Raw genomic sequence first — 11,685 nt, forward strand, 5'->3', positions numbered from 1 at the left:
TTGCGGGAAGTTTTCATTTAGTGGTCAAGCAATGTGGAGCGGATCTGGTTTAGTTAAGCTGCTCCTCGGGGTAATCCTGATGGCAGCATCATCTTCTGCACAAAGCAACTCTTCAAGTATGTAACAGTATAATAGATGGCCATTTCTCCCGGACTATCAGTGAAATCACATTGCAGAGAACGTTGTCTGCTACCAGGGCACTTGGTCCGTTTATCGACCTGGTCTGGGGAAGTTCGGTGTGGAGGATATTGATCCGTTTTTGTGCACCCACCTTATCTACGCCTTCCTGGGCATCGAAGAGACGGGCCAGCTGCGGGTGATCGACGCCTATCTGGATCTTGAGGAGAATAGTGGACGCGGAAATATCAAGAGTTTTAATGCCCTCAAGCTAAAGAATCCCGTGTTGAAGACGCTCGTGGCCGTGGGTGGTTGGAACGAGGGTTCCAAGCGATTCTCAGTGGTGGCCCGTGATCCCTCGAAGCGTGAAAAGTTCGTGGATGATGTGGTCAGGTTTCTGCAGCGCCATGGTTTCGATGGCCTAGATCTGGATTGGGAGTATCCTGGACAGCGTCACAGTCTGGATAACGAGGATCGCTCGAACTATGTTACCTTTTTAAAGGAGTTGAAAGAGGGGTAAGATAAGAAGGAGTTGTATGTGCTGCCCATTTTCTGACCCTTAACGCCTTCTCAGCTTGGAACCCTTTGGTTTCCTGCTCAGTGCTGCCGTGGGCTCCGCACAATTCTCCGCCGAAATATCGTACGACATTCCGGCTGTTGTTCCGTATCTGGACCTCATTAATGTGATGGCCTACGACCTCCACGGACCGTGGGACCAGGTGGTGGGCATCAATGCTCCACTGTACGCTGCTGAAAGGGATGCTAGTGATTCTACCGGACGGCAACAACAGCTTAACGTGGACGCCGTGGTCAAGTATTGGCTGAAAGCAGGTGCTCCGGCTGAAAAGCTGATCCTAGGAGTTCCTTTCTACGGGCGCTCCTTCACGTTAGCCACCGCCGAGGGCAATCAGCCAGGAGCGCTGCATATCGGCAAGGGAATTGCAGGAAACTACTCCCGTGAGCCGGGCGTCCTGGGTTACAACGAACTCTGTGAGATGATGGAGCAGGAGGAGTGGACACAGAAATGGGAGGCCACACAGCAGGTGCCTTACGCCTACAGGCAACGCCAGTGGGTGGGCTACGAGGACCCACGTAGCTTGGCCCTCAAGGCGCAGTATGTGATGGACAACAACCTGGGTGGCATAATGATCTGGTCGCTGGAATCGGATGACTTCCGCGGCACCTGTGGACAGCAGCCCTATCCCCTGCTTCACGAAATCAACCGTGTGCTCTTCGGCGGCAATACACCATCTGGTCTGACCACCGAATCGAACAAGGAAAAGTCCAGTGAAGGATTCAGTTGTCCAGCTGACACGCCTGCAGGATATGTTCGTGATCCGGACAACTGCTCCAAGTTCTACTACTGCAGCGGCGGAAAGACCCACAACTTTGATTGTCCCAGTGGACTCAACTTTGACCTTGACACCAACAGTTGTAACTACTCAGGATCAGTAAAGTGTTAGATTTTATTTGTCCAGAAAAAAGTCACGGGGTTTGTGTATTTTTATGGACCTACTCCACGATCTTTAGGTTTAGTGGCATGTTGTCGGAGTTGTAAACGGGCATTCCCGGTCGCCAAATGACAAAGTTCTCATCACACTTGACCTCAGCGGCTGGGCGGCACATGACCTGGCTCTCGTCGAAGTACTGACCCTCGAGGCACTCGTAATAGATCCTTTCTCCATCGCGACACTCATGGTACAATCGGCAGTCCCAACCATCGCGGCTAAAGCCATCATGTGGGCACAGTCCGGAGGCTTCTGTGGTCGGCTTCTCGGTTGTGAGGGCGTTTTTGTCGCCCAGGGCGGAGAAGATCACACGGAGCAATCCATGCTGCTCGCCACACCTGCCCCGGAAATCGTCTACGTCAATGGTCCAGGCCATGGCGCCACCCAGCTTGTGCTTCTGCAACAGATGCATCTTGGCCCAGATGCTCCGCGGGTTCTCGTAGCTTACCCACTGATCACCCCTTGTGGCATAGGGCACCTTGGCCAGCTGGTCAAACTTCCTGCTCCATTTGGACTGCTGCACGCACCACTCGTTGTAGGTCATGAAGCCGGGACGGTGGGATAGTTTAGTCGGTCTGCCGGGTCCTTTGCAGGCGGATCCCACTGTCGATTGATTTCTATCCATGGTGAAGGAGCGCACGAATAGCGGAATGCCCAATATAAGCTTCTCTGGTGCTCCTCCATTTCGTTTCCAATGCATAATGGAATCGGTCACGCTGTCTTCATACCCCACAAGAGGAGCATTGTAAGCCAAGCGCAGGCGGTACGGATCCTGCTCGTCGTGCAACATCAGATGGACAAAGTCCGAGTTCTTTACTATCTCGGGGATATTGTAGCTTTCCAGGATGCGCTTGTTTGTTCGTCCCAGCACAGCCACCATTAATATTAGCTGATTCTTCCGAAAGCTAACGAAAGAGGGCAAGCACTTTGTAGATGACTTAGTGGACCCCTACAAGGACTTACATTAATCCCAGCTCCTCCAGCAGAATCACAAAGTTCTGGCGATCCTCTGGGTGACCACCCAGCAGAGTGGGATAGCGCCAATCGATTTGGACGCCATCGAATCCCCACTTGAACATGAACTCCAATATAGAGCTATAGAAATTGTCCCGCTTCTTGGGAGAGGACACCATGCGGGAAAACGAGCTGGAGTCCTCCTCCCAACCACCGATGGTAAACATTACCTTCCTAATGCTATCCCACTTCATGGTTTTAACGCTGCTCAGCTTGTCTATTAAATAGGAGTTATTTATATGAAATCTCATATTTATTTAAATAAAATACTTACCCTTCTCCAGTAGCAGAATCTTGTCAGTGATCCTCATTTTCCCGGTCTTCCCATCCACACCTACTCCAGAACCAAGGACCAAGTGGGTGCACAGTCTGGAGTCCAAGTGCCACTCAAAGAATTGACCGCGTCCTTTGTAGTAGTAGGAGCCCAAATCATATTGACAAAACACATTATCTGCAGATATTTTTGTAAAATATTTGAAAGAATAGTTTTAGAATCTACTTACACTCTTTTGCTATACAACCGCATATCAGAAATGTCATTATGATAAAGACATACTGAAAATAAGTCATGGCGTAAGTTAACCTAACGCTTTTAACTGAAAATTTATATAATTTTTTTCTAATTGTAGATTAATTAAAGTGGTCAAGTAAGCTAAAATAATGTTTAAATTTGTTTTCGGACGAGTAAAAGTGTTTTAAGTTGCGTGTTTTTTTTACACGGTGTGTTTTCTAGACTGAAAACGCATAGCTAACTGAATATTTATAATCCTGTCTTATACTTAATGAACTTTCGCTTTAAAAAGATAATAAATATATGGCGTTCTTTTACTTCCTTTGTCATGGCCATAAGTGCACATTGTGATAAACAAAACACGTTAACTCACCTGTGTTTTCATTAATATGGTTTCTTGTTAACAAGGCTTTATCATTATTTCAATATTGAAATTGAATCATATGCACTTGCTTCACGGCGTGTATTTCATGATTTTCCCCGAGTGACTAACTTCTTCAATGTAAATGTTAGTGAATTTAGGAAACTAAATCTAATCGGCATACCGGTAGCCATAAATATGCATTAATAATATACAATTCGCTGTGTGGACCACTTGAAAAATAAATGATTTCTTGTTTAAGTGCCATGTTTGTTTATTTTCATATGCTATTCATTTAATCGATATTTTACGGCCAGTCGCAAGTGAAGCTACTGGTATTGAAGCACAGCCCTGCTCCGCATTGGAAGTCGTAACGGACGCCACCGATGCACTGGTAGAACTTATTGCAGTCGCCTTCCACAACAAAGAAACCATCTTGGCCACACCCGTTGCCACCGCTTCCACCACCGGGAGTGGAAGCCGGAGTGGGTGCCGGAGTGGGAGCAGCCGTTGGAGAGGGAGTAACACTTCCTCCTCCGCCGCCTCCACCTCCTCCATTCACTTCCCTGCCCAAAGCACGGTTCATCGTCTTCAACAGGGGATAGGACTCGCCGCAGAGACCACGGAAATCATCTGTCTCAATGGACCACATCATGGCACCACCCAGATTGCGGGACTCGACCAGCTGCATCTTCAGCTGGATGCTTTCGGGATTGTCATAGCCGATCCACTGATCACCCTGGAAGGCATATGGAGCACCGTTCTCCTGATCGAACACGGTTTGCCAGTTGTTCAGGCAGATCTCGTGGTAGCCCAGGAAGCCGTTCTCCCGCGTGTAGACGCCAGCAGATCCGGGACCAATGCACGCAGCTCCGGGCCAGTTCTGTGAGCTATCGGACATCTGGTAGCTGTGTCCGTAGAAGCCAATGCCCAGGATAAGCTTCTCGGCGGGCGCACCTAGGTAGGCATGATTCATTAGTTTAATAACTAGATTCCGAGACTGGTTAACTCACCATGAGAAAGCCAGTAGTCAATGGATTCGGCGACCTCGGGCAGAGGAGCGTTCAGACCCAGATAGCCATCCAGAGCCATGTGGAAGTCGTAGGTCATGACGTTAATGAAAGTCAAGTGCTGCGAAATGGCCGGAATGTCGTATGAGATGCTGGCCGATTTCTCGGAGGCACCGACAGCAATACCCAGCTCTAAGCCATACTGATCGTAGCTGTCGGGGATTAATACATGTCATTAAGTTGCAAGGAATTAAGGATTCCACCTACGTTTCCTTAATCTCGCGCAGCAGAGTTACAAAGTTCTCGCGATCCGCTTCACTGCCTCCGCGCTGTCCAGGGTACTCCCAATCCAAATCCAAACCATCAAAGCCGTACTGCTGAATGAAAGCCAGGGAAGTGGAGACGAAGGTGGCACGCTTGGCAGGATCGGCGGCCATGGCCGAGTATTTGGTGGAACCTTCATTCCAGCCACCAACCACCGCCAAAATCTTGAGGTTTGGGTTGCGCTGCTTCAGAGCAATCGTCTGGCTAATAAAGCCTGTGTGGAAATACCACTTCATTAATCTTTCCTAGCTTCAAAGGCATAGCTTACCCAGTCCATCGTCCATGTCCAGCCAGGTGTCCAGGGACTTGAACTCGCCGGCATCGCTGATTCCGAAGAAGGTGTAGCTGATGTGTGTGCACAGGGAGGGATCGATGTCCGAGGGTGTGAACTTTCCATCTCCGGGACGGTAGTTGGCCCACGTGCCCCAGTAGCAGTTAAGCAGCTCTGCAGGATGAGAAGGATCCAATGAGATTCCGATTCCCAGGCAAACACCATCAACTACTCACTCTCGCTGCTGGCCACTTGTCCAAGGCAAAGGCAAAGTGCTGCCAAGGCCCAAATCGATACTAACTTCATCCTGCACTTCGTAGGTTAATGGTAACAATAGCTCTGCGTATCATGGTTCCAAGTTTATATAGGCCGCTCCCCAGCAAATTTCTTATCGGTGAAACATCGTCGGCGTTGATAAATCGCCACTTCACATAGGAAATCGCTGAAATAGAAAACAAAAGTCTAATATATTGCACTCGGTGAGGAAACTGAAACGACAAGTGACCTATATCTATACTCGTACATTATATTATGCATATAAATCTCAATTTTAAGTGCATCTTGAGATTTGCGGATTGCCAATCGTATCGTACCCCACTCGAAGAAACATTTTATCATCGTCCTGGAATGTGACTCAAACTGTTGCTAGCTACTCATTCAGTCACTTCATTTAGAGTAAATTAAAAAAATAAACTTTTATTCGATGAATAACAAAAGAAGCACATTTATTTATTCATGATTTATACTTTTAACTAGAAATGTAGAACTACTGACATCACAGGAAAATATAACGAACTGTAGGAAACATGGGTAGTTGGTATGTGTTTAAACATAGCATCAAAGAATGCAATACATGAGAACTTTTACATCCATTTGATGCTAAATGAAACATATTGTTGTAAAGTTATATATAGCCAAATTATAACTAAACGAAATATAATCTAAGACTAAAAATAAATAATTAGTTTACACATGTAATCAATCAATACATTTTTTATTCTAATTCAAGGGGATACAGATTTCGAAGGATTCTGGAACAGGATACTAAATCCCGAGAAATGATTTTCATTATTTTAAAATTTCTCCGAGCTCATTTATAGTTTTTTACAGATATGCTTACTGCCAGTTTAAAAGGTTTCCATAAAAATAGATCTGAATTTCCTTAAGACTTCTTTTGAAATAACTTTAAAAACATATCCCAAAGTCACAAAAAGCAGTGTTTTTCATTTTTCAAACATTTATTCTTAACAATTGTATTTCCCTTTTACCAACGCAGCTTCCTGTTGATGGTCTTGAGCAGAGGATAGGTCTCACCGCACAGACCGCGGTAGTCGTCCGTCTCCAGAGACCAGATCATGGCACCGGCCAGACCCTTGGACAGAGCAAAGTCCATCTTGTACTGGACACTGAGCACGTTGTCGAAGCTCACCCACTGATCGCCGGAGTAGGCGTAGGGAGCGGCATTGCCGTAGTCGAAGATGGTGTGCCAGTTGTTCTGGCAGATCTCGTTGTAGCCCAAGTAGCCGGTAGAGCCGGTGTAGGATCCAGCGGCGCCCTCACCGCGGCACGGTGCACCCGGCCAGTTCTGGGAGGAGTCCGACAGCTGGAAGGAGCGTCCGTAAGTGCCCACGCCGAGCACCAGCTTGTTGGCTGGAGCACCCTGGCTCAGCCAGAAGTTGATGGCGTTCTCCACGGCCCACTGGGGGGCATTGAAACCGGTCTGGCCATCGGAGGCCATGGCAAAGTCGTAGGTCATCACGTTGATAAAGTCAACCTGCTGAGCAATGTTGGCGATCTCGTAGGATGCACTGGCCAATGACTCACCGGCGCCCACGGCAATACCCAACTCATAGCCGTAGGGAGCGAACCTACAGGACATAAATCACCTAATTCTAATGTACGTTTCAAGAGTGACTCCTCGTCTACTCACGCCTCCTTAATCTCGCGCAGCAGAGTCACAAAGTTGGCACGATCGTTCCAGTTGCCACCACGCTGGTTGGGGTACTCCCAGTCCAGATCCAGACCATCGAAGCCATGGTTGCGCAGCAGGTTCAGGGCGGAGTTGATGAAGTTCTGGCGCTTGTACCAATCGCCGGACATCGAGGAGTACTTGGTGGAGCCCTCGTTCCAGCCGCCGACCACGGCCAGGACCTTCAGGTTGGAGTTCTGGTTCTTCAGGCTGATCGCCTGGTTGATAAAGCCCAGATCGTAGTCCAGCCAGGTGTCCAGGGATTGGATCTCACCATTGTCGTTGATTCCGAAGAAGGAGTAGCTCAGATGGGTGCACAGACCGGCATCGATGTTGGACACATCGAACTTGCCATTGCCGCTGCGGTAGTTGGCCCAGGTGCCCCAGTAGCAGTTGACGATGCCTGGATTTTGCCAGGAATACAGATCGATTAACATTTAGTCCAACATCATATTCACCCCCAGATAATACTTACGTTCAGCACCGATAACCTGGCTAAGGCAGAGGACTGCGAGTAGTGCCAATAACTTTCCCATTGCACGAAATGCTTATTGGTTCTTGTTCCATCGAGGTATTTATACCCTTCCGCACCGATCTTATCAATACCCTTATCTTTCTCAGGTGTGTCGGCTACTCCACTCCACTTGTCGGACAAATTTATTGGGTCTTCGTCGCGTGCTTTGAATTTTAATATTTATACTAGCGACCGGTATCTGTATCTCAAGTACAGATTCATTTTTTGTTTACTATCCCTTCAGTTGTAAATTCTCTCAAGAGGTGCTTCAATATTTACAATTTTGGTAATATTTGGGAAACTTAGGTCATAAAGGCATATTAGGTTTAATAGAAACATGAATACTTTGTTCTTTAATATTTTTAATCAGATTTTAAGTTGATAAGTATCTTAAGCTTGTGTCCAAAACTTTATTTCAAATCAAGGAGACCAATTTAATAAAAACTATTATATTTTTTTTAAGCTGCCAGTTGGCAGAAGGGTATTTTTGGGTCTGTAAATATGATTATTTTAAAGACATTTCAAAACCAGGTGTTCAAAGAAACATAAAAAGGTTAGTTACTGACCTAAAAACTTCGCATGCTGGTTACTGACTTTAATATAGTTGATAGACTAAGCCGACTAAGTTATACCCTTAATTGAAATTTAAATAGGACAATAAAACAAATAGCTATATAGCAATGTGTTCTTTGTACCGCCAACATTTCAACTGACTTTGTTTGTTTAACTATTTTTAGTCGTATGAGTGGTTTATGGGTTCACTGATAATGAGATTAGGAAAAGATTTTCATTGAGTGGTAGTAAATTATTTTGAATGGGCTGCTTAAACTAATCTATAGATTTCAGTCATTGCACTCGTCTTAAGATAGTACCACGAGTGATTTCATTAAAAATAAAGCATTTTTGATACTTATCTCATTGAGTACAAATGGATTAAAAGGTGATTAATGATTGCGATAAAAAATGCAACTAGTCTTAACACTTTTGAAAAATTAAAGCATCTATTGTAGCTTATTTAAGATTTATTTCCAAGCTTAACAAATGCAAATAAGTGCCTATTTCAGATATGTTATTTTCTTAAACATATTTATTGTTTATTAACCAATTTCGGTGAACAATGTAATAAACTTTTCGACATAATATAGAGATTCTCCAACAGTTTTGAGTAGAAATGCACATATAAATAAAATAAAATTTCTGCGACCAGTTGAACTGTAAAGCGCTCAGATTAACTGATTTATCATAAAACGTGTGGTTTCAGTGCGTTGGACATTCGATCCGTGGCTTAGTTGGCCACATAGATCTCGAACTCCTTGTAGGCCAGCTCCTCGCCGCCGTACGGAATGTAGCAGCATCCGTGGGAGGGCTGCACCTTGCCCACAGTGATGGTTCCGTCGTGGGTGGCACGGCCGATGAAGAGCGGCTCGCCCTCGGCGGTCTCTCCGGCGGGCAGGGCGTTGGGCGGGATGTTTCCGGCATCCACGGGCACCCACTGGCCGCCGCCGGCGCACAGCACCTCGTATTCAGCGTGGCCGTGCTCACCGCCTCCCCAGGCCACGTAGGTCACTCCGTGGGAGGGATGCAGCTTGCCGGGAATGAGGTCGCCCTCATGGCGGGCACGGGCGATGTACAACTGCTCGCTGCTGTCGAATCCTCCCTCCAGTGCGTTGGGTGGCACTTCTCCATTGGCGGCAGGCACCCAGCATCCTGGTCCGCTTCCAGTGGGAGCGGCGAAGCCCATGACGGGAGCCGATGGAGCGGACTCTGCAGAGAAAAACAGGAATTTGTCAGAAATTCATGAAATGAATCTTATACATATATAATAGACCAATAGATATTCATAGCAAAGATATAGTCTTGGAGAGCAATTAAGTGTTATTGATCAGCAACTCTACGAGTAGCGGGTACAGTAATACTCGATGTTCAAACTGAAGCAGCTGAATTTGCAACAATAGACAATAGATTCCATTGATCAGCTGTGGGACAATAGCTCACTTAGATCATTACGATGGGCAAACTAATCAGAGAGGGTAAACACCTGTACTGGCCGTTTAATAGAAAAGGCGTGGAACCGAGTGCAAACTCACCATCAATCAGCCAGGTGCCGCTGGCACCCCATCCCGTGCAGATGCCGACGAAGTTGACCGGGAACAGGCTACCAGCATCGTAGGAAAGGAAGGCGGCGGCGTCTCCTTCGCGGCCAACGGTGATAACGTTGTCGTACCAGCGCACCCAAAAGCCACGGAACTCTCCGGCATCCAGGATGCCCGGAGTGGGCACCTCAGCGACCTCGGGCTTTTGGCGGTCCTTGCGGATCACCGACTTGGTGTTCTCCCATCCTCCCAGGAAGATCTCGAAAATGGGGCCGTTCTCCTCGGGCGCGGGTGTCAGGGCCAAATGAGCATCCTTGGGAGAACGTACCTTGAAGGTAAAGACTCCACCGCTGGCGGGGAAGAATTGGTACTCCAACTTATCGGGGGTGTTGACTTCTGCAAAAGAGACGGCATATTAGTACAAATTCTCAGAGGCAACTGTACACTCGGCTACGTCTTTCGGAGCCAACTGTACCCACTACTACTTTGAGAGGTGGGAAAGTTTTGAGGTTTGAATTAACAACCTCAAACATGAGAATGTTGTCATAAAAAATACTTGAACTGGAAAGAATTCGTAGCTATTTTTATGTTTGTTAGGTTTCCACGAAGATATACATATATCAGCATGTTTAGCGTCTGTTTTTGTTTTCGCCTGCTTATTAACGCCATTCGCATGATGTCATTTAGATCGCCATCGGTTCTTCGCAACAAATTGTTCTAGCTAATTCCACTCAAGCTTAATTTCGAGTTCTGAGCTCCGAGCTCTGAGCCGGCTCTAATGCCACTCGAGCGACAAACATTTGCCCAGATATATGCGAGGTTGTGCTATTCGCTTTGAATAGATTACACGAATTGTTTCTCAAGCAGCATTATTTCGCATGACATCATTGGAGGTGCATCTTTCGTCTGACCCCCCGAGGGTCACCCTTGCTGAATTCCTATTGATTATTGCCGGAGTTCAAGGCGAAGACCAGTGACTCATCGCAGATGGTGAACATTTTCGGACACCTTGGGTCGAGAATCAATTCGATGGGTCATAAATTAAGCCAAAAAAAAGGCAGTCCAAAATGTATAGCATATTGCCGTTAATTGAATCTGGACGATCACAAGGTGAAAGTTTCTTGTATTTTCCACTGGTAAAAAAACAGCATAGATAGAGAATGGGATGTTTCGATTCTAGGAATTGGACGACACAATTTTATTTTGGTCGTGGGCCAAAAATTTGGCCGCACATTTCCCTATCTTTAAATTCACCCAATTATCCATTCCATTATCCAACTGCTCAGGGCACTCCACCCACACCAACACCCACTGGGAAACTCACCGATTGGCATGATTGCTGTTTCAATCAACGATGTTCGCTTACTGAGATTCTGATTCAAACTGCCCCAATGGAGCCCAAATGCCGGCGAGGTAAGCACCGCTAAAAAACCGAGACGGTGAGAGAGTAAAAGCTCCAAGAGCTTTGGCGCTCTCACTTGCAAAGTGGGAGATCGTTGGCCATATAGAAAGTATTTGAACTGTACCAGTTCGAATAGGTAACTTATTCACATAGCGGTATACTGCACATGGGTAGGGCTTATCTTTAATTATTTTAAAAACAATTATTTTTCTTAAATGTAAATATTTTTGGGAACAAATATAAACTAAAACTAAAACTAGCTAGTAACAATTATTTTGTACATGTGCAAAGTATTAGATAATTGTAATTCCTTTTATAACTTGTTGTTCCTTGGTTCGCCTCGTGGGAAGAGCATTTAAGTTTCGGTATAACTGAAGTAGTTTTGTCACCTAGTTTTGCTTAAGAGGTCTATGACTCAGGTTGCCCAAAAGCTGCTGCTTAGTCATCAGAACCATAAGCAAGCTTTTATTGCTAAAACGTTTTTTCTATGGGCATGATAATTTTCGTATCGCTGTGCGAAAAAATATTTACTATTTACTACTGTATGCCAGTTATACAATTAGTATGCAAGGCACTTAATGATGTTACCTA

General features: G+C 46.0%; 5 protein-coding genes across 5 annotated transcripts; 1 reads left to right on the forward strand and 4 right to left on the reverse strand.

Annotated features, from left to right (window-relative positions):
• The first annotated feature begins 9 nt into the window (after positions 1-9).
• Positions 10-1,618, forward strand: LOC117136305 (chitinase-3-like protein 1). Its single transcript, XM_033297152.1, has 3 exons — positions 10-116; positions 177-633; positions 692-1,618. Exons 1-3 carry the CDS (start codon positions 32-34, stop codon positions 1,578-1,580), a joined length of 1,431 nt encoding a protein of 476 aa, XP_033153043.1. The 5' UTR covers positions 10-31; the 3' UTR covers positions 1,581-1,618.
• On the reverse strand, positions 1,560-3,367 carry LOC117136306 (chitinase-3-like protein 1). Its single transcript, XM_033297153.1, has 4 exons — positions 3,143-3,367; positions 2,914-3,090; positions 2,589-2,856; positions 1,560-2,530 (listed from the first exon to the last, which is right to left on the reverse strand). Exons 1-4 carry the CDS (start codon positions 3,207-3,209, stop codon positions 1,630-1,632), a joined length of 1,413 nt encoding a protein of 470 aa, XP_033153044.1. The 5' UTR covers positions 3,210-3,367; the 3' UTR covers positions 1,560-1,629.
• A 414-nt stretch (positions 3,368-3,781) lies between these two features.
• Positions 3,782-5,454, reverse strand: LOC117136685 (acidic mammalian chitinase). The gene is made up of 5 exons (XM_033297696.1): positions 5,353-5,454; positions 5,114-5,290; positions 4,789-5,059; positions 4,525-4,733; positions 3,782-4,468 (listed from the first exon to the last, which is right to left on the reverse strand). The coding sequence occupies exons 1-5, from the start codon at positions 5,420-5,422 to the stop codon at positions 3,819-3,821; spliced, it is 1,377 nt and encodes a 458-aa protein (XP_033153587.1). The 5' UTR covers positions 5,423-5,454; the 3' UTR covers positions 3,782-3,818.
• Positions 5,455-6,341: 887 nt separating this feature from the next.
• On the reverse strand, positions 6,342-7,643 carry LOC117137310 (acidic mammalian chitinase). Its single transcript, XM_033298690.1, has 3 exons — positions 7,561-7,643; positions 7,047-7,488; positions 6,342-6,984 (listed from the first exon to the last, which is right to left on the reverse strand). The coding sequence occupies exons 1-3, from the start codon at positions 7,619-7,621 to the stop codon at positions 6,381-6,383; spliced, it is 1,107 nt and encodes a 368-aa protein (XP_033154581.1). The 5' UTR covers positions 7,622-7,643; the 3' UTR covers positions 6,342-6,380.
• Positions 7,644-8,666: 1,023 nt separating this feature from the next.
• Positions 8,667-11,103, reverse strand: LOC117137311 (C3 and PZP-like alpha-2-macroglobulin domain-containing protein 8). Its single transcript, XM_033298691.1, has 3 exons — positions 11,017-11,103; positions 9,687-10,088; positions 8,667-9,363 (listed from the first exon to the last, which is right to left on the reverse strand). The coding sequence occupies exons 1-3, from the start codon at positions 11,024-11,026 to the stop codon at positions 8,885-8,887; spliced, it is 891 nt and encodes a 296-aa protein (XP_033154582.1). The 5' UTR covers positions 11,027-11,103; the 3' UTR covers positions 8,667-8,884.
• Between the last annotated feature and the right edge of the window lie 582 nt (positions 11,104-11,685).

The sequence above is a fragment of the Drosophila mauritiana genome, chromosome 2R (genome assembly GCF_004382145.1).
Source record: "Drosophila mauritiana strain mau12 chromosome 2R, ASM438214v1, whole genome shotgun sequence".
Classification (NCBI taxonomy): domain Eukaryota; kingdom Metazoa; phylum Arthropoda; class Insecta; order Diptera; family Drosophilidae; genus Drosophila; species Drosophila mauritiana.